The sequence below is a fragment of the Pseudopipra pipra genome, chromosome 9, assembly GCF_036250125.1.
Source record: "Pseudopipra pipra isolate bDixPip1 chromosome 9, bDixPip1.hap1, whole genome shotgun sequence".
NCBI lineage: Eukaryota > Metazoa > Chordata > Aves > Passeriformes > Pipridae > Pseudopipra > Pseudopipra pipra.
In genome coordinates, this window is record NC_087557.1 from 20927093 (window position 1) to 20948328 (window position 21236).

The window sequence follows — 21236 nt, forward strand, 5'->3', positions numbered from 1 at the left end:
AACCTTCCCTGGCACAACTTAAGGCCATTTCCTCTCATCCTGTCCCTTGTTCCCTAGGAGCAGAGCCTCATCCCCCAGGTGGCTTCACCCTCCTGTCAGGGAGTTGGAGAGAGCGAGAAGGTCCCCCCTGAGCCTCCTTTTCTCCATGCGCACCCAGCACTCGGGGTGCCCCTCACCAGGGCGGGCTCCGGTTCCAGGCTCCCGCTGTCGCATCCCGCGCTGCCCCTCAGCCCCTGCCTGACCGTCACCCCTTCACTCACAGCCCGGACGTGACCCTCAGAGCCCGGCCACGCTCCGTCAGTTCCCGGCCATGTCCCCTCACAGCCAGGCCATGTCCCTCAGTTCTCGGCCATGCCCCCTCACACGCCGGCCTTGTCCCCTCAGCCCAGCCATGTCCCCTCACAGCCCGGCCATGTCCCTCAGTTCTCGGCCATGCCCCCTCACACGCCGGCCATGTCCCCTCAGCCCAGCTCTGTCCCCTCACAGCCCGGCCATGTCCCTCAGCTGGGCCATGTCCCCTCAGCGCATCCATACCCCCTTACAGCCCGGCCCTGTCCCTCAGCTTCCCGCCCGCTCCAGCCGCCCCGCGCTCCGCCTACCCCAGCGCCATGTCCGGCTCCGCCCGGCCGCTCCTCATCGCTCCGTGCCCGCCCATCGCCGCCGTGGGGCCGCCCCTTCCCGCGATAGCGCCGTCCCGGTGTCATGGCGGCGGCGGAGGAGCCCGAGGTGGACATCGAGGGGGACCCGGGGGCCCCGCCGGGGTGAGTGAGGGTCCCGCGGGGCTCCGGGAGCGCGGCCCGTCCCCCTGCGCCGGGCGGGGGTCGCGGGGGGCGGCCGCTCCTGAGGGGGCGGCCCTGGCCGGGCGCTTCCTGCCGCTCCGGGGAGAGACCTTGGAGTGTCATGGAGTGCCTGTGGAGAGGGGGCAGCGCCGGTGTGGAGCATCGTCAGGCAGGGCAGAGGGAACGGGGCTGTGGGAGCGCTGGTGTGAGGAGAACACGGAACTGCTGCCAAGGGATCCCCCAGAGCTCGGAACAGCGCCCGGAGGCTGCTGGGAGAATCCTTAAAAATACACATGGAGAAGGTGCTGGGTTGTGTAACTGTGTTCGCGAGCTGGCGGAGGCAGAGAGGGTCAGAGAGCTGAACGCCGGGAGGGAGGTGCAAAAAACAGTCATAGAATCATAGAATGTAAAGGGGTTGGAATGGACCTTAAAGATCATCCAGTTCTACTCCTACCGTGGGCAGGGACACTTCCCACTAGACCAGGTTGCTCAAGGCTTTATCCAAGCTAGCTTTGAACACTGCCCGGAATGGGGCATCCAAACCTTTTTTGGGCAACCTGTGCCAGTGTCTCACCAACCTCACAGGAAAATATTTCTTCATGATATCTAACATAAATTTCCCCTCTTTCAGTCTGTACCCATTACTCTCTGTCCTGTCACTACAGTTCCTGATGGAGAATCCCTCTCCAGCTTCCCCGTAGGCCCCTTCAGGTACTGTGAGACTGCTGTGAGGTGTCCACACAACCTTCTTTTCTCCAGGTCAAACAGCCCCAAGTTTCCCAGCCTGTCGCCATAGGGGAGGTGCTCCAGTCTTCTCACCAGCTTCACAGCCTCCTCCGGATTTGCTCCAACAGTTCCATGTCCTCCTTATGTTGGGGACCCCAGAGCTGGATGCAGCACTCCAGGTGGGATCACAAGAGCAGAGCAGAGGGGCAGAATCACCTTCAACCTGCTGGCTGTGATCCTTTGGATGCAGCCCAGGGTTCAGTTCGCTTTCTGGGCTTCAGCAAATTCATGGATAAGGGATGGTGAAGTAGGCAGAGACTGTCCTGCAGGAGCACCTGCAGGTGCTGGAAGAGAACAAGAGGTTTGTAGCAGAGACTTGCTGTCCTAGGGCAGCACCTATCACTGCTGCACACAGGCTGCTGGGCAAAGGGGATATTGATCCCACCCTGTCCTTGGTGTGCTCCAAAAGAAGCAGGAGTTGTGTAGGGTTCTGACTGTACATGGAGATTTATTCTTTATCCTATAAAGAGGTGTTTGAGATGCTGGCACAACGCATTTCAGAATAGTAAATGAGTTTAAATTAGTAGCACTGCAGGGGATATAGGGCTAATTAGTCATTAGAACTGTCTGAATGCTCTGGAAGTAAAGATTTTTTTAAACAGCTAATTACTTGCGTTACTAAGCAGATTTTATGCTGCATGAAAATGAAAGGAAGTTGATCAATGATGTTAATCAGTGGCAGATCTCTAATAAGTAGTTATTTACAGAAAAGATCAAGCATAAACTGAATTAATTCTGTAAGAGTACTAGATTAGATAGTGGGAAGAAATCCTTCCCTGTGAGGGTGTTGAGGCCCTGGCACAGGTTGCCCGGAGAAGCTGTGGCTGCCCCATCCCTGGAAGTGTCCAAGGCCAGGTTGGATGGGGCTTGCAGCAACCTGGTCTGGTGGAAGGTGTCCCTGCCTATGAGATAATCATTAAGGTCCCTTCCAACCCAAACCATTCCATGATACTAACAGCCCTGTACAATTAACCCTTGTGTAAGTATGAGCTTTCCTTGGCAGGAAAACAAGTTTGTCTTTACAAGAAGGTGTTTTTACCATATTGGGGGAAACATGTAGAAATGTTAAGTGGAGATATTAGAACTCAGTGACACTTTTAATATTAAACTACAGTTGTCTTGCACAATGGAATCTCTTTCAGAGATCATGAAAACCCAGCATCAAGCCTGCTGCAGGATCACTATCTCGATTCATCTTGGAGAACTGGCAACAGTCTTGTAAGTATTTTTTTAAATGAGTGGTGCTTTTAGCAAGGTTATCACAGCTGCTGTGTGCTCTTCCCTCCACGTACATGCTCTTTAGGTTTTTAACCAGGGCTTTTTCCTTACTTTTAGAAAGCATTATATATTTATTCTGGGGAATTCAGATATTAAAACACAGTTGTGTTGTTTGCAGCCCTGGACATTGGACAGCAGCATTAGTGAAGAAAACAGGGCTGTCATTGAGAAGATGTTGCTGGAAGAAGAGTATCCTTTTGCTGATTTGGTTTCATGTTTTCCTGTAGAAAAACAGAAAACTTCCTATTTCCAAAGGAACTGCACTAATCTTTTCCTGTTAAGATGACTGAAGCCCTGCCACCTTGTAGGTAGATTGAAGAAATACTGCTGCAGAAACTGCAGCGTTTGTTTCTGCAACTGGGTAATTCTGAACCAGTATAATTTATATGATTTTTAGAATTCTCACATGTACAAATATCCCTGATGCTTTAAAAAGTTACTTAGCAATATCTCAGGTATTATTTATCTAATAAATCACTTTCTGAAAAAATATGGCTCAACCAAAAGGAAGTGGAGAAAAGATCTGTGAAAAGGTAAGATGTGCTTGGGAAAAATTAGATGAGAAGAAATGAAAAGTTCTCCTAAAGTAGGGTTATTTGCTGAGATATGCAACAGCATCACAATTGCTAATTTTTATTTTCACTCTGTTTTTTATTTGCAGCCCTCATAAGAAAACTGGAAAAGTCATGTACGTACATTTTAATGATTGAGTTGCATTTTTAAACGTGGTGTCTGATTTAAGTTCAGTTACGAGAAACTGTTTAAAAAAAAAAAGAAGTTACAGTTCCTTAGTTCCTTTGGTTTGGCTGTGCAAAATAATATAAGAGAACTTTCAACAGGAAGAAATACTGTGTATAATAATAGCCTCATGGTAAAATAGGGGAGTGGGGGGTTTTTTTGTTGCACAGTGGTCCTTATGAAAAAAAATTGTTAATTCTAGTTGGCTTTTTTGCCTGAACTTTTCTGTTTGCTGCTTTGATTTATTTCTGTACCGTTAGTCACTGATGAATATTGAGTTGCCTTGAACCTTCCTTTGTGGTGGGGAAGCTGATTCTCAGTATTTTATTTATCATGTTTATAAACTCATGTTTAAAACAATACTTTGAGTTTTACCAAACAAAGGGAGTAGTTCCCCTGTCAGAAGGTACCTTGAGTTACTGGGGTTGGAGGATTAAATGTTTTTAGGAAAGCAGCAACTTTTGCTTCCTGCTTTCCCAGGGTCCGGTCACCTGCAAAACCACCTGGCTGCTCCCTGAAGTGGACATTGGAGGAAAAAGAGCTGTTTGAACAAGGACTGGTGAGTTTGTTTATAGATGTAATATTTTTAATTGAATTAATTTATTTATTCTAAATAAGAGAATAGTTAATATGAATAAGCGTGATATGGTTCTTCTAAGGCTTCTGCTTTTTTTTCTTCTAACATGTTAAAAGTAATTGCCATCTACCAAGAGTGTAATGATAACCCAAAATGGTTTTCTTTACCAGATTTTGTTCATGGGAGGCTGATTACAATTTGAGAGCACAAAATACCTCAAATACTCAGCATTATGAGTTGCACAGTCACAATACTGTTCTTAACTATTGGAAGTGTAGTGTGTTTTTAAGGCAAATAAAGTGAAATCCTTTAACTACTGTTGTAAGGTCTTCAGAGATTATATGTAATATAATGTAATAGGGTTTGCTTGCCAAGCACAGTAGGATTCCTTGGGATAGCAGGCAGCATAATTTACAGAGTGCCTGAAGAGGGTGAAGAAGATGCTGTAGTTAAGAAGAATAACAATAGTTCTTACCGTTGGATGCCATTTTCTTTTTGGTAGAACATGAATAGTGAGGTTCTTTACCGTGGGTTTGCTGTACTGTTTGTGCATTTGAGTGAACAGCTGAGGTTTTAAACTCTCTTGGCACGTGAAGTGCAATGTCTGGAATGTCAGAGTTTGGGTGCCTTCAGTGTGCTTTGTTGTGTCAGGTGAAATTCGGCCGCCGGTGGACAAAAATCGCCAAGTTGATCGGGAGTCGAACTGTCCTACAGGTCAAGAGCTACGCTCGGCAGTACTTTAGGAACAAGGTAAATGGAGGATCTCTGGAGCTGGCAAAAAGGCTGTTTGCCAAGTGTGGTGTTGCATGTACAGCTTGCTTTTAATCTGTCTTTTCAGGGCACTTGCTGGCAAAGCACATACTCTGTTTATTCCCATATTCAGAAAAGTGGAATATGCTTATTTGCAGATTTAAAATAATTCAGACCTGATTTCAAATTCCTAGAATAACCTGTATTTTTATTGCTAGTATAACTAAACAAAAAATGTAGTATAATTGTGGCCTCTTACACTGTTTGTCATTAGTATGAAAATTATTTTCCACTACACAGCTGTTCTTGCTGTGTGTTGTAGTTTTAAGCTTAACCTCACTTGAGATTTTGGGGACATTTAGGAAGAGATAAGTATTCTCTAGGATTCTGTGACTGGAAATACGTGTTAATTTACACTTGGGCTAAAGTATACCTTTAATGCTGTGCCAAAGTCAGTTGCAGTGGATTAAACTATATTAAAAGGGTAAGATAAGGAAGAAACGCTTCAAAATATCCGCTGTTCAAATGAAGTAGTTCTGATTATTTGGGAGGCAGATGGGATTGTTTTGTTCTTCCCTTCTTAAAGTATCTGATATTTTCCTAAGGCAAAAAATGGTGATTCTGAAAAAGAAGAGCAAAGTCAGCGTGGGAGCAGTGTTCCCATGGAAGATGGGATAAGGGCAGAAACTGGAAATTTGAGAGGCCGTGCAGACCCTAATCTGAATGCAGTGAAAATTGAAAAGCTGTCAGATGATGAAGAAGTAGACATAACTGATGACATGGATGAGCTACTCTCTCCTACCTTCCAGCAAGAAACTGGAAAATCTGAATTATCTGTTATTCCAAAAAGTCCAGTTGAAGAAACAAAAGGAATGGAACACGGTTTGTCATCTGCTGGACACAGTTCTGCGACTGCTTTGCCTAAAGAAGATCCTCAGCAGACCAGGCAGGATACAGTGGATGCCTTGGTATTTCCTGCTGTGGCAGCAACGTGTTCCCAGCACCTGAATGGTGATAAATCTTTGAGTTTAGATTTCCAGCAGTACAATAATTATATTGAGAGAGCTGAACAAGGAGGAGCAGTAACATCTCTTGGTACTGGACAAGCGACTGCTCAGGAGCCCAGTGAGGAGCAAAGAAACCCAGCTGACAATGGATTGCTTTTTCCTTCCCCCTGCCAAGCGGATGAAGATCATCAAGAAGAAGCAGAGGAGCTGAAGCCCCCTGATCAAGAAGTGGAGGTTGACAGGAGCATCATTCTGGAGGAGGAAAAGCAGGCTATTCCCGAGTTCTTTGAAGGGCGCCAGGCCAAAACACCAGAGCGTTACTTGAAAATCAGGAATTATATTTTGGATCAATGGTAAGATGCATTGATTTCTCTTACTGAAATAAGTGATTAAGGTGTCCTGGTTTGTTGTAGTTAAAACACTACTTGGTACTAGCAGCTTCTGAAAAGAGTAAAATTATTTTATGGTAGCTTGCCAGTGAACAGCATTCATTATTAATGCTTCTTCTGCATCTTCCCATTTTTTTCCTGGCATTCTGGAAGCTAAGCAATGAACATACTTTGAAGCATTATGAAAATTAGTGTCCTGTATCAGAACAAGCTGCATGCATTTGGATTATGTTATTTTCTTCCAACTTTTGCCATCCGATATGTAAGAAGGGTTTTAATAAGTGGTTCCTCAAAATAAATAACTGGTGACATTAACTCTGTGATGAGGTCTGCAGCATTGGGGCACTGCCTTTACAGAAGGGCAGCAAGAAGTCTGTGCTGGAACAAATGATGCTGAGCAAAAGAATGCCTCTAAGTAAGTATCAATTTGGTGTAGTGCTTGCACACTTGAATATTTTTTATTCCATCTCTAAAGAGCTGGTGTAAGGAACCCCAGGGATTTGTGGCAGCAGGCTCAAGGTACAGTTTGTCTTGTTGCCATTTTGGTTTGTGTGGTCACTCTGTTGCTTAGCTTGCTTTTAAGTAGAAATAATTACTGAGTTTAACTCAGACTCCACTCAGTTGTCTTGTGTACTGTCAGCTTGTTGTGGGTGAAAGAAAGACTAAAGTTCCATGTTCAGAGAAGTGTGGAACTGAAAAGGTTCAGTGTCAGTTTAAAAGGAAGCAATAAGTGCACAGAGAGTGAAAACAGGACCTCAGTTAAAGTCACACAATTCCTTCCTCCCCCCATGATTTGTTCTGCTGGATTTGATTTTAGGGAGAGATGTAAACCCAAGTACCTGAACAAGACCTCGGTGCGCCCGGGCCTGAAGAACTGCGGTGACGTCAACTGCATTGGCCGGATCCACACGTACCTGGAACTCATCGGGGCCATTAACTTCGGCTGTGGTAGGGATGTTTCTGTGGGAACCAATAAATAGCCTCTTTTGGGGTAATGCTGAAGGACTGCCTAACGTTAGGGTGCACTGCTCACCCAGGGGATACACAACTGTCCTTGCTAAGGAAGGACTTTCTGAGTAGATTGTCTCTCACAACCTTGGAAAATCTGGAGTTTGTAACCTGCTTACAGGATTATGGATTTTTTGTTTTACACAAAACCTTTTTATTTTTTCTTTATTTTTTTTGCCTTCCCTCATGTTTAACCATACATGAGCTGGTGGACTGGTTGTTTTGTTTTGTGCTTTTCTGTGTGTCTAGGGTTGGATTATTTTTTTTTTCCTGATAACCTACTGTATCTGAAATTCTGCCCTCCTTCCTTATAAGACAAAATTCAAGTTATTGTTACTTTTCCCACACTGAATGATAACTGTTTCCTGAATAAACATCAATGTCTTCATCCTCAGGGCTAGTTTTTAAACTATTCAAATGTTAAAATCACATGATATTTAAAGTGTATATACACCTGGAACTTGGTGTTGTTTTAGAGTCTCTGGATGGATTTTGGTCCAAAGCTGAATGACAGTCACCTGAGAGAGTAGCAATGTCTTGCAAATACCTTTTGTCTGAAGTAAAGTTATTTAAAATAACAGAATTATAACCAACAAGAGATGTCTCTTTACTCTAGGGGGTTTTTTGTTGCCTTTTCCACAATGGCATTTGCCGTTCCCACTCACCTCTGTCCTCCTGTCTGTGTAGCAGTGCTGAGTGTCTCCCACTCACCTCTGTCCTGTCTGTGTAGCAGTGCTGAGTGTCTCCGTGCTTTGCTGACGTGCAGTGTCTCCCTTGTGTCTCCTGCAGAGCAGGCCGTGTACAACCGGCCCCAGGCAGCCGACAGGACTCGATCCCGGGAAGGCAAGGACACGGTGGAAGCCTATCAGCTCGCACAGCGCCTGCAGTCCATGGTACGGCCTGGGGGGGAGCCGGAGGGCAGCACGAATGGGGAGAGTCTGTCCAGCTTTCATAGTGAAGTGTTTTGCAGTGGGTGATTAAGTTGCTTGCATTTTAACTGTTAAATAGAGTAGGATATGGTTTACTGAGAGCCTTATGCACACAATTAAGTGCAGTAGTAACTACATGAATTACCAAGGCTTCCCAGAGTAAATTTTCATATTCACTTGTAGTACAGAGTTTTTAAGTACTTCACAGCAAAATACATCAGCTGATGAGAGGAAACACAAAATCAATCCCACTAAAAATATAATAAATTGAAATATAAAGAGCTGTAGCATCCACTGGATGTAAACATCCTGGTTTTATAGTTTTGTGCATTGTCTGAGCTAGAATTCAGGGCTGGATAACAGTGCCCTGTTGCTGTCAGGGGTGCTGAGCTTCCTCGGAACACCAACAGGCTTTACTGCCTTAAAATGCAAAAACTCCACTGATGATATTTCGTGACAGTCTGCAGAACACCAGGGTGTTGGTAACACCCCTGTGGCAGTACCCTTTTGGACACTGTCTTTGGGGCTGCCAGCTGAAGTAAATGCAGTTTTTGCAGGGGGAGAGCCCTGACTCTTGGTGATTTCTTGCCACAGCGCACAAGAAGGCGGCGAGTGCGAGACCCCTGGGGAAACTGGTGTGATGCCAAGGATTTGGAAGGACAGACATTCGAGGTGACCCTTCTGTGTTTTTAACTTTCCTTAGTTCTTGCTGATTGCTGGCAGATGGTGTTGCATCAAACAGACAAGGGAACAGTTGTGTCATAGGGACTTAACCTCTCTTGTGGAAGCAGTAATTTGAAAGTAATGCAGCAGCTGGTACATCTTTGTGCTGCTGATAATTAAAGTTGGTGTTTGCACAGGGGTTTTATGCCCCTAAAGCTCTTTGCCTTATCTTGTAGGAGATTTCATGATCCATTGCTTTTGAGTTAACTGCCTTAAAGCAAATGGTAAGGGATGGGAGAATACCATTTAAATGTTATTTTTTCAGTCCTATATGGTTTCTTTGTGCTCATTATGCAGGTGATAATGAGTTCCTAATATTAATTCTGCTACTAGCAATATCCCCAGAAATTCTGTGGTTTATGAAGTGCTTTAAAAATTCATACAAGTCTAAATATTTTATGGGAGAATTGGAAAGAAAATACTTGTCCATTCCTACAATTTCAGATTATATGAAAAGTGAAGAACATCTATTTTTCTTGTATAGAAAACCTTCTTAATTTGCCACCTTTAGTAATTACCTGTAACAATTACTTCCATAATACTGTTTTTGATTGAGATTAATAATTCGAACACTTCTTGCAAATTACGTATTTGGATGGAAAAAAAGGTTGAAAACACTCATCCCTAAAGAGGGGTTGTGATAAGTTTTGAGCATGGTTTGTGCTGGCAGATTATCACACTTGGATTTACACCTGGTTTGTGATGTGGGCTGTGATTTTACTGAATTTGATTGATTTCATATGAGAATTCTCTCATCAGGCATCTTGTGGGCTTGGTCTCTGGTTGTCACTCCTTCCACACTGCCTGGTTCATGGCTATTGCCTCTGCCATCAGTAGTTCTGTAACACACAAATTATATCAAGAGGACAGTGATATCAAGAATTGATTTTGGGCTGGTTTTGCAATCACTGCTGAAGCAGCACTTCAGACATTAAGACATTTCATTTTTTGTTGAACCCTCTTAGCATCTCTCAGCTGAAGAATTAGCAAGAAGGAGAGAGGAAGAAAAACTGAAACCTGCAAAATCTTCCAAAGGTTCGAGACAACCCAAAAGGTATTACTGGATGTGCTTCGTGTTCAAACACAGATCTGTCAGAGGTTGAACACATGTCTTGTGTCAGGCTGGAAAGGTGCAAAGCATTAGTGTGTGTCACGGGCTGAAATAGCCTGGATGCATTTCACATGTTTCCTGTTGCAATTCACGAGTGTGGGGAGTGATGTTTCTGTATTTGGTGGAAGTCATCCTAGTGTGGGATGAGAAAATCCAGTGAAGAACACAAGGTTATTCCTCCTCAGCTGAGGTGACAGTGGGAAAGTTGAAAAGTTTCCTGACTGTCCTACATCTTTAGAGAAATTTTCTTTCATTTTATAGTTCCTTTGATCCCTTTCAGCTGATACCCTGCTGTCTGTTCACGGAGGAGAAGCAGGTATGTACCTCTGAGGGAATTACCAACAAGGCTTCATTACTTGGGTTACTTTTCTTATACTCATTATTGTCTTTATCATTTCAGGAGCCTTTTAAGGTGAAAGTGTCTTCTGAAGCACTTCTAGTAATGGATTTGGTGAGGATTAAGTTTTGTCTTTCAAAAAGCTATGATCTCTGTGTTGTGGGTTTTTTTTTTAAATGAAGTTTTCTTCTCAGGAAGACTGAGAAATACAGTAATGTTTTCGTTCACCTAGAAGTGAGAACCTAGTATTAAATAAAGCCCCTAAAGATGAATACTTTTTATATTCTGCTTACTGTACAACTATTTACCTTCTAGAAAAATGAATTAGAGTTTTACTGCTTTACTGCTTACTACTCTCTGTCACACTTTAAATCTAATTTCCATAAAGCTACTTCCTGACAGTCTGTCCTTCTGAGATCTATGGCTTCGTTTTCTACCAGTCTGGCAATTGATTTTTTGTTTACAAAGCAAAATGTGGGGATTTTTTTAGGAACGACAGGTTGTACCAAAATTGTGCAGTTGTTCAGCAGTGCCCAGGCTGCATCTGTGGACGTGTTACACCCTTGCACTACATCCCTGGTGTGTTTATAATAAGCAAATTTAATCTTTTCTGTTTGCTATAAATGGAAACAATGGGGTTTTGAGAGGTTTTAGTGGTTTTGAGTTTTCCTTCTAAATGTCGTTGACAAGTTACTGACTTGAGTGCAGGGCAAAACAAAGAGAAATTACACAACTTAGACTTCCATAGCTGTTTAATCTCATTTCTTTCATACCTGTTTGATCTTCCAGCACTCTCATGTGTCTCTGGCAGAAGTGATAGGGCTGCTGGGTGGAAGGTACTCTGAAGCTGATAAAATTGTGGAAGTAAGTGTTTGTCTTTTTACATTTTCTCTAAAATATTAAAACTGATATGATAATAGATATAATTTGAATAAATGTAACTGTTATTTCTGAAGGGCAACTAATTAAATATATGAAATCTAAGTTAATTACTGCAGTCTTGAAATGTTAGAGTTCTGTTCAATTGTGAAGGAGAAAGATCTGGTAAATTATGAGGAAGATCTGGTAAATTATTCTTAAAATTCTGTTGATGAAGTCTTATGTAACTGATGGAGGTTTGTTGCATTTATCCATCTGGAGGTTTCTTTGCCAGGTGTGTGCAGCAGAGCCCTGCAACAGCCTCAGCACAGGCCTGCAGTGCGAGATGGATCCGGTGTCCCAGACACAGGCCTCAGAAACACTGGCTGCCAGAGGATTCCAGGTCATTGGATGGTACCATTCCCACCCAGCCTTCGATCCCAACCCCTCCATACGAGACATAGACACTCAAGCCAAATACCAGGTACAGCAAAAACATACAAAGAGCAAAAAACACCCCCAGGCCCAAAGCCTCCGTGGTATTTACAGTGGTAGTACATATTATTGCTCTAATCTTAGCTCAGCCATAAATGCTGGGGTTTAGATTTCAGCATCCTCTTCTGAAAAAGGTTGGATTTTTATATGTGGATTTTTTTGTGTTTTTTTGGTTTTTCAGAGCTATTTCTCCCGGGGAGGTGCCATGTTCATCGGAATGATCATCAGCCCTTACAACCGGAATAATCCCCTGCCGTATTCCCAGATCACCTGTCTGGTCATTAGTGATGAGATCAGTGCTGATGGTTCCTACCGTAAGTACATCTGTTTTATCCTTTTCCTTTTGGATACTAAGGGGGAAAATGTCTGCTTTTGAACTTGAGAAACAGATATTTATGTATCTGTGTTGGTAAGGTGATGGCATTGTACAAACGGTATAATTTCTGTTGGTAACGTGCTGGACAAACCCAGGAATTTCACTGAAAGAGTGATCCTGAAAGTTGTCCCTGCTGTCATGACAAGAATATACAAATATAGATAGATAGAAGATTGTTCTTTTGTGTTAGTATTTTTCACAATCTGTGGAAGAAGTGAAAGGTTTGGGACAAGAGTCACTGTTATTTACATGCAGAATCCTTATGAACAGCTGAGAAACTGTTTCACATGTACAGCATGGGCTTTACTGCATTGCAACATTCTGAACAGATCCTCTGCCCGAGGAAACAGAGGTAAATAGCAAAGAATTGGCTGCTACAGTGGCCAAAAATCCTTAATTCTCGACTAATGTGCCATTCTGAAGGTCAAAGGATCAAATTTGCTAGGAAAGCTGAAAGGGTGTGCTGGCAGGAACCCCAACCTAAGGGGTTTGATTAAAAATGTCATTGGCATTTAATGAAAACAGGATCCTTTCCTTTCTTGAACAGTTAAGAACACACCATATAAAATTCATGGTATTTCCAGTGATGATCAGATCATCTGCTCTTTCCCTGACATTCTTTTGAGGAAAATTCCCCTGACAACAGAAGATGGTTCTGGTAGCTGCCTGTTCTCTTTCCTCCTCCCTCCCTCTATTTATAAAGTTCTGATTTTTGCATCCCCACTCCAAGGTTTCCAGTTCTCTTGGCACAGCAGAAGCTGAAGCCATGTGAGCCAACAGTTCTCCCTGTTTTTTCCTGTGGAAGTAAGCAGAGGAGACCATCTGCCTGGAGACTCACTGCACAGTCCTGGGGGAAGTGGAGCAGTGGCCACATCTGTGCACTAATTCCTGTTTACCACACTGATTGTCCTGTGATTTTATCCTCATTTCCCACACATCCCGTCCTTGTGGAGGAATTAAATTACTGACAAACTTCATTGCCTTTAGAAGACTTTTTTGTAGTCACTCACTTTTTCTGTCTGAGAGGATTCCATATTTCTGTTTAGCTCCTGAAATCAAAGTTTTACTAAATGGCATCTCCTCAGGCTCTTTGGAAATGACTTACTGAAATTCACACTCTCTTTCTTTCTCCCCGATTTTTGATAACTGAATCGTTAACCTGCAAATAATTTTCTTGCTAAATTCCTCTTCCCCCACCTGCAATAAACCAGGAGATTTTCTTCCTTTCAGAGCCAAATTCCTCTGAAATAGCGAACAATACTCATCAGCAGCCCCTTCAGGCATAAAAACAAAACCTTTTTTTATTCACTTAATAATCACCTAAATCTTAGAGAAATTTACCACTACAAAAGTGGTACTAAACACTCAATTCATTTTTCTCTTTCTCTGTTTTTTGTAGATTTCTGTGTCCTTCCTTATGGCCTGGGGAATTGGTGAGGGCAGGGAGGAAAACAGATTTGTTCCTACTCCCACCACAATTAAATTTGGAATCCAAAACACGTCATCCTTTTGCTTTAACCTCCTTAATGTTGTCAAGTAACAGAACCACAGGCTTCTGCAGTCAGTAACAAACAGGAACAGTTATGGGGAGGGAAGGGATTGCATCTAAAACTGAAAAGAGAAAGAAAACAGTGGAGTGCACTAGAAACACTGAATGATGATGTTCCATTGACTGCAGGCCTGCCCTACAAATTCGAAGTGCAGCAGATGTTGGAGGAGCCTCAGTGGGAATTAGTATTTGAAAAAACAAGGTGGATAATTGAAAAGTACAGATTTTGCCACAGGTATGTGTTTACTGCTGTTACAAACAGCCAGTTAGGAATTGCTGTATGTTTGTTATTGTTTCAGTCAAGACCTGTGGCTCCTTTCTCCAGCATTCCTGTTTCTTTTTCTTCCAACAGCAGTGTCCCCATGGATAAAATTTTTCATAGGGATTCTGACCTGACTTGTTTGCAGAAAGTAAGTTTTCTTTTTTAATGTCAAATGTTTTTTTTAAATGCGAATCTGTTTCATGTTAGCAGAGGTCACCTGAAGTTACATTTTTACAAATCAGAGATGGAAATTAATGGCAATAAATTACTTCTGTGGCACAACTTACTCACACAGTGGAAAATAAGGATCCTCCTTTGAGAGAGGTGGGAATGTGTTATGTGCAGACACCAAGTTTGACCCTCAGTTCCGAGAAGATTTAATGGCAAATCACTTGTACACAATAATTGCCCACGTTGAATTCTTTTGTTTCCTCTCATGACTTTGCTTATAAACAATGCAAATCTAAAACTGAGTTGGTAAAATGCTCTGGAATTCAACTGTTGTGTAGCTGGTTTCAAAAAATTGGATTTAAATCACCTGTGTTTTCCTGTGTCACTGTTCCTTTTAAAGTTGTATTGCACACTTGAACAATTTTTTAGTGTTAATTCTAAATAAAAATCACTTTGTAATAAAAAATTAAAAAAAATTCAGGAAAAATTTTAATTTTAACAAAATGTTCTTTTGTTTTGACCAGCTTTTGGAGTGCATGAGGAAGACTTTGGGCAAGGTAACAAACTGCCTCATTGCTGAAGAGTTCTTGACTCAGATAGAAAACTTATTCCTTTCCACATACAAGAGTGAGGAAAAGGGCAATGCTGAAGGAAGTGAGAAGGAATGTTCACACCAATTGCCACTCTGATGGCTTTGGCAAACCAAAGTGATGGAATTTGGATGTTATTTTTTGATTTCTCTCCTTCCTCCTCATTATGTCAACTCTTTCAGAACTGTTACCCACCTCAGTAGTGACTGTTACAGAATCCAGTGTCATCTTATCTTGGTGGTTTAAAGATACTTTGGAAGCTCTTTTTGTGTGTGACCCCAGTGCCCAAGGGAGGCTCAGGCTAACGAGGGACACAGCATTAATTGAGTGGCTCTGGGAGAAGGACACCTGTCAGGAATACTGTGCAGCCATCTTCAAGGAGAGTTTGTCCTCTCTCAGGTCTTCCAGTTTGGGAATTTTCTCTTAATGTTGTCTCCAGGTACCCATCTAACTCAGGATGAATTAATGCTTTAGAGGTTGTAAGTTTGAAGAGAAACTTAACAGAAGAGAAACTTAACTGAAATGAGAACTTTGTAGCTCCAACTCTCCTGGTATCCAGCCTGAAGTTTTATTCAGTTGTAGCAAAATACATCACCTGATTTCTTTGCTTTTATTACTGTTTTTCCCCATTCATCCTGATGGTCAAGTAGCTTTTTGGCACATTCTTTGCCATCTTGTTTCTGTATTGGGGAGGAAAAGCTGGCAACTTTTCCTGACTTCTCAGTAGTGCCTGTGCTTGTTTCCAGTGGAAATGCAACCTTTCTGACCTTCCATTCTATGGGGAGGTTTTACCTTGTTCTCCAGATCCTTGCCGTTTGTCCACTTGGAATTGCCACTGTTTCCTGTGGAAACACGAGCTCTGGGTTGATGGCAAACTGGGGGCAAGGAGAAGAAAAGTATTTGTGTGTGTAAAGAAAAAAATCCCAACTTTTATATTCGGAGTCTTCTCTATAATGTACAGTTTAATAAGAAAACACTGGTTTATATCAGTTTCTCAGTTATGATTTCTTACAGGTGTATATTCAGATAAATCAGTCACAGATTGATCTTGATTGGAGAAGTTTCCTGATTGCAACTTGGAAATGTTTCGTGAGCTGTATCACTGTGACTCTTTATAGAAGAAATGTGTTTTAAATTTTGCTTTCTAAGGAAACTTGACTTGTCTACAGGTATTTACACAGGTTTATCTTGGCAAAGTTTCTCAGAGAGGTCTAAAATGTATTTGAAAACCTGAAACAAGACGTCGAGTTTATATCTAGAGGGGAGAGAATGGGCTCAATTTTTATTTTAAGAAAAAATATGTGTGTGTATATATCTAGTTCTACATAACATAAATGGAATTTTAAGATTTTATATGTTTCAGCTTTTCATTTATATAGAATTTGAAAAGCTTTAAAATCATAGAGCTGCATCCCAAGGAGGAAAGCCCTTCACAGGAAGCTGATGTTACGGTTTTTACCATGAAATGTCAGACTCTTTCTGTCACTGAGGGGAAGGTGCAGAACCTGATCAAAGGAAAATGGGAGCTCTTGATACTCAGTGATTTTCCCACATTCAAGAGCTGTGGACTCAGAAGTACTGGTGGATGTTCTGTGCTCTCTTCTGTGTCCAGATCTGCAGGTGCAGAGCTTTGGGTCCCACTACTGTGTGTGATTTACCACTGGTGCACCCATCTGTGTCCAGTGTGTTGGCTCAGGCTGCACTTACTCTAAACTGTCATCTTTGGGACTTCCTCACTCCCAATACTGCATGGATTTCTGTATTCCTGGTTAAACTACACTCTGAGTGGGAAGGCATTCCTGACAGCTCAGCTGTGGGTGCTGTGCAGTGCATGGTATTGGGTTCAGTTTTCCATAGGTTCTCTAGGAAATCCCCCAGGATCAATGTACACAGACAGCTGTAATTTGTGCTGGTCTGTAGCAGGAGAATTTTGAACCCCTGTGCAACATCAGTATGAAGTAGATCCTGTTCACTGTCCTCATAGGGTCTATTCCCAGCCCTTTAAGGATGGATCAGGATTACCCAAGCAGTGGTAACTGTGCTGGCTGCTTCTCTCTGTAGTGATTGCAATGAATTAAAGTAACACAGTTGTATCAATTGGATTTAACAGAGATGTTATATAAGGAAGTTCTGAGTGACACATGCTTTTTGAAGTCTCTGGGAAGAGGACATGGTGCAGGACCGAGCCTTTGGCATGCACAGAGACTCCAAATATTCTGAGTTTATGAGCAGGGTGGTGTGGAGAAAATACAATGCTGGTACCGTTGGGATCCAGTCTTGCACACGGAATTGTGTGGGAATTGGAAAGAGCACAGTTGTGATGCTGAGTAATGATTTTGTTGGCAGGAGCTGTGGTAAGAAAATAACTAATCTGCTTTTCAGCATTTAGTTGGTCTGAGTGGTTAATAAGGAGAGTTTGGAAGTTGCAGGCTTCCCAGGAGGTAAAAATCTGTTTTACTAATGTGCCAGTTCTGCTACCAAACACAGATCAGGCATGAAAATTCTTTATTACAAAGCTTTTTTTTCCCCATCCAGGCTTTGTTTCAGTGCACTTGTGAGGATTAATCCACTGTTCCTTTCTGTAGGTCCAGTGTTACACCCTGCCAGGTGTTGCTCAGGAGATGAGGAATGGTTGAGCAGTGAGTAGAATGATACAGTTAAAACTGAAATTCGAGTTTAAAATAGGAAGAAATAAATTAAAAACAAACAGGCAACCACAAAAAAAACCAAACAACCCCCCAAGATGTCACTTGTGCAAATATCCTTGAAGGGCATTTGTTGGCTGAATTATGTTTTGCTCTCTCAAGTTTCCAGCAGTGCTGCTTCACAGGGCACAGGTCTTGTGTACAAAGGGGAGGGAACATCTCTATTTTTATGTTTTTAAGATAAGTAATTTTCCAAGAACAATTCAGGTGAGGAAAATGAACAAACCCCCAAACCAAACAGAAAGTTAACACTGTTGCCATTGATGTTAAGTACTGTTTTTCCTTTGCTTGCTTCTCTGCTATTCCTGACTGATGATAGAGAAGAGTCTGCTAATAAAGACTGTGTATGCAATGCCCTGAAAGATGTGTCCGTGTTTGTGATGGCTCCTTGCCTCCTGAGCACCAGCTCTGGAATTCCTTTATTCCTGGTCGGTGGCAATAACCAAGTGAGTGAATGACGTCCCGTTCCACCAGAGGGAGCTTTGTCACAGCTCATACAGCAAAGGTTTGGAGCTCAGAGCAAAGCTGTTCTGTCCAGTGCATGTAAACTGCTGGCCAGCGAGGACATCCCGGGGCAGGAGCTGTACCTGGGGGTGGAGTTGTCCCCTTCAGTTGTTCTTACACACCCTCTGCTTCAGTCTCCTTCAGAAATGATCCAGTGGTGCTCATGGCAGGGATGTGGGGATGGAGGCCAGTATTTTCCACACGCGTTTCAGAGAGTCCTGGCTGTAGGATGGATGGCTGGGTGCACAGTATAAGGGATTTGTTTGCATGGACAACCCCAGTGATCCTGGAGATGCCCACAGATGCCTTTTGCCAGCCATGTTCCTACCCCAGATCTGATCCAAGTGTGTTGGTTCCAGCTCCATGAGCCAGGCTGACTCTGGCTCTGCTGGAGAAATTGGCTCTGCTGTGCAGTGCTGAGCCCTGAGACGGGGTGTGGAGGGAGAAGAGACACCGTGGAGGTGGACAGTGCACCCCAAAAGTGTGGTGTGGCACAGCTGTGCACCCCAACATCTGCACAGGGAGGGGACTGTGCTCTGCACCCCTGAGGAGGTGAGGGATGGGGGGGGACTTTATCCTCACAGAGCCGGCACATGGGAAGGAGCTGGTGCTTTAACATCCCATAATCATGTTTGATGCTGGACAAAGTATTTAATGGCCCAGATTAAAGCATTGGGGTTGTTTAATTGGAAACATCTTGCTGTTTTACACAGACCTAGTGCCCTATTTTTATGAGATTTAGAAATGTGCTGAGAAATTGTTTCCATGGAAGCAGAGATCACTAAAGAAATAATGCACATTTCCTACAGGATTATTCCCTTTGCAGCCTGCTGTTCTAAATAATTAACTCTTTTACTGCTATTACAGCTTAGCATGGACTAAAAGAAATAATACTTTTTTTAGTGTCATAGAAGCATTACATATCTATATAAATATATATATATTTATATATAGGTATATAGATATTTCTAAAAACTCTTGTCTTTAAACCTGTTCCTTCCTTATTTACAGAGGGGAAAATTCACCAGTAAAAAAAAGTCAGTGGAAAAGGGCACTTTTATTCTGAAAAATATTTCACATTTGACATTTGAATAACGTGAAATAAAATAAAGATATGAGGATACAGATGACCATTAAATGGATTTTGACTTAGAAGGAGGGATGTGAAATTAAAAAAATAAAAGGCAGATTATTGTAATGTTGGTAAATGAATGACTTAAAAATAGGAAAAGAGTTACTAAACTATTATAGAATCATCAATATGACAAACTGACTTAACTTGATAATTTTAATAATTTTAGCTATAGATCTCAGTTATTTTCTAAGAAAGGTAACTACTATTATTTTTATGTGAAGGAATATCCAGGCGGTGTCCTTCTCTGGTGGCAGAGGGGATTTTCATTGTATTTACACCTGGAGCTCTGATTTTACACCTATTCTGAGTTATAAACACTCTCTGGCAGGCAGGGTCCTTCCCAGGGTTCAGGCAGACCAGACCCAATCCGTGAGTCCAAGGAGCCCAGCAGGCCTGGACTGGAAGCGGAGCAGCCTCAGGTCACCAGAACGTAGGTGGAAGGAGCTGACTGCAGGTGGGTGTGAGAGCAGTGCACACACTGCTCTGTGGTCCCAAAATAATGATTTATAAAGAGGCTGGCAGGGCCTGACAAATCAGATGAATGGGACTCAATGCAAACTGGAAAATGTGTTTCCACTGCTGCCAAAACACGTGGAAATGGTAATTCAGGCTTTGTAGATCATTAAGACACTTGGGAGTTGCTGGAGTGTGTTGTGAAAGGCATTACTCAAAGTTCGGGCTGCAAATTTCTTAGAAACGACAAACAACTTTGTAAGGGTAACACAGGCACGGAAATCAGCATCCCTGCTGCTGCCTGGGGATGAGCATGTGGCAAAGGAAAGGGGGAGAGAAGCTTTCTGTGCTGGAAGATGAGGCTGCGCTCCCGTGCTCTCCAAGCAGGAGAGCAGCCATCAACCTCCTGAATTGGCAGCTGCTCCAGGCAGCAAACATCAAACTCCAAAAGGCTTTAGTTTATAAATCTGTGGAAGTAGAAAGTCCATAAGTGGTAAGAGTTTAGGCAGTAGAAGGATAGGGATGCTCTGTGATGAAAGATGCAGGAAAAACCATGACAGAAGTGGAGCAGTAGGATTTCTTCCAACAGAAATGGGAGAAACTCCTTAGACATCCATTTACATATAGTCCATGCAAAGCCTAAAGAAGGAAAAGGGGAAGCTGCTTGTCTTTAATCCATAACAGAAGGCCAAAGTAGGAGCTTGTCTTTTGTCTGTTCCCTGTCGTTTGCTCATCAAGGAGGAGGGAGAGGAGACAGCTGGAGGCAGGTGCCGCTCCCTGAGAAATAGGATTTGGAGTTTTCTTCCTTTCCACAGGAATTTGTAAAGTGACAGTTGTCAATTATTCTAGTTGAGTAAGAATGAATTTTTTGGTATAAGTGAATTTGGGAGTCAGTTACCTAAATATTTTAAATCAGTCCTACTTTAGAGGGTAAGAAAACTGTTGCAGTTGTCTATTTAATATAACACAGAATGCTTTCACTCCTGCTGCAGGCCTGGCTCAGCTTGCTTAAATACTTAAATACTCTGTGGAGTTCTTACTGAAATTCAAATAATTGCCTCGGCATATTTGGGTTATATTGCTGCTTTTCTGTTGGTAGACTTCTTTTAAAATCTGCTTTGCTTTTTGTTGTTGGTAGTTTTTTTAAAGTTTCTGGAACTTTTTTAATCAACAAATAATTTCATAAATATTACTAAATAACCAAATAAGGTTGTGATAAGACACTCCACAGCACCAGAGGCTTTTATACAGAGTCATTTGTTAGGAAACATCCCAGGTGTTGTGTTGCTTCCAAGAGCAGAGATCCCAAGTTCCCAAGTTTGTATTCAGGCAGCACAGTGAGCTATTCCCACTTGTGCTCTTTAATAAGGGTCTGACACTCCTAGTCAGCAAAGATCCCTTGATCCCAATGCAAGTGTAAGTTAACCTTGGTGTTCTGCCCACATTCCAACTCTAGTAATAGCTTTCTGTCTACCTAAATTCCCTGGGCAATTTTAATGGGAGGAGATATTTTTCAGTGTTGTACAGCTTCACAGAAACACTACACAATGCTCCAGGACAAACTGAAAAAGAGCTTTATTCCAACAGAGCTGTGGGGGGAATTTAAGAGCAGGGAGTAATTACTGAAGTTGGAACTTGGCCAAGGCACTACAACCGGACCCCTTTGCTACCTACTCATCTGCTGCATTCCTCATTCGGGGGGTCACATCCATGAGGAAAGACTTTT

The 21236-nt window shown here is 42.6% G+C and overlaps 1 protein-coding gene across 4 annotated transcripts; it reads left to right on the forward strand.

The window, feature by feature from the left end:
* The first annotated feature begins 593 nt into the window (after nucleotides 1-593).
* MYSM1 (Myb like, SWIRM and MPN domains 1) lies at nucleotides 594-17780 on the forward strand. 4 transcript variants are annotated; one of them, XR_010432792.1, is made up of 21 exons: nucleotides 594-761; nucleotides 1539-1684; nucleotides 2708-2783; nucleotides 2962-3032; nucleotides 3299-3376; nucleotides 3505-3531; nucleotides 4062-4140; nucleotides 4810-4908; nucleotides 5514-6268; nucleotides 7122-7252; nucleotides 8102-8205; nucleotides 8836-8913; nucleotides 9930-10018; nucleotides 10337-10391; nucleotides 10476-10526; nucleotides 11202-11276; nucleotides 11553-11754; nucleotides 11947-12079; nucleotides 13820-13925; nucleotides 14043-14100; nucleotides 14648-14773. XR_010432792.1 is itself a non-coding variant. In XM_064665059.1 (21 exons), exons 1-21 carry the CDS (start codon nucleotides 609-611, stop codon nucleotides 14810-14812), a joined length of 2718 nt encoding a protein of 905 aa, XP_064521129.1. In that variant the 5' UTR covers nucleotides 594-608; the 3' UTR covers nucleotides 14813-17780. The 4 variants fall into 4 exon arrangements, 3 of the variants coding, with proteins under 3 accessions (XP_064521129.1, XP_064521131.1, XP_064521132.1); XM_064665059.1 differs by having other exon boundaries at nucleotides 11566-11754; nucleotides 14648-17780; XM_064665061.1 differs by lacking the exon at nucleotides 1539-1684 and having other exon boundaries at nucleotides 650-761; nucleotides 11566-11754; nucleotides 14648-17780.
* The last annotated feature ends 3456 nt before the right edge of the window (nucleotides 17781-21236 follow it).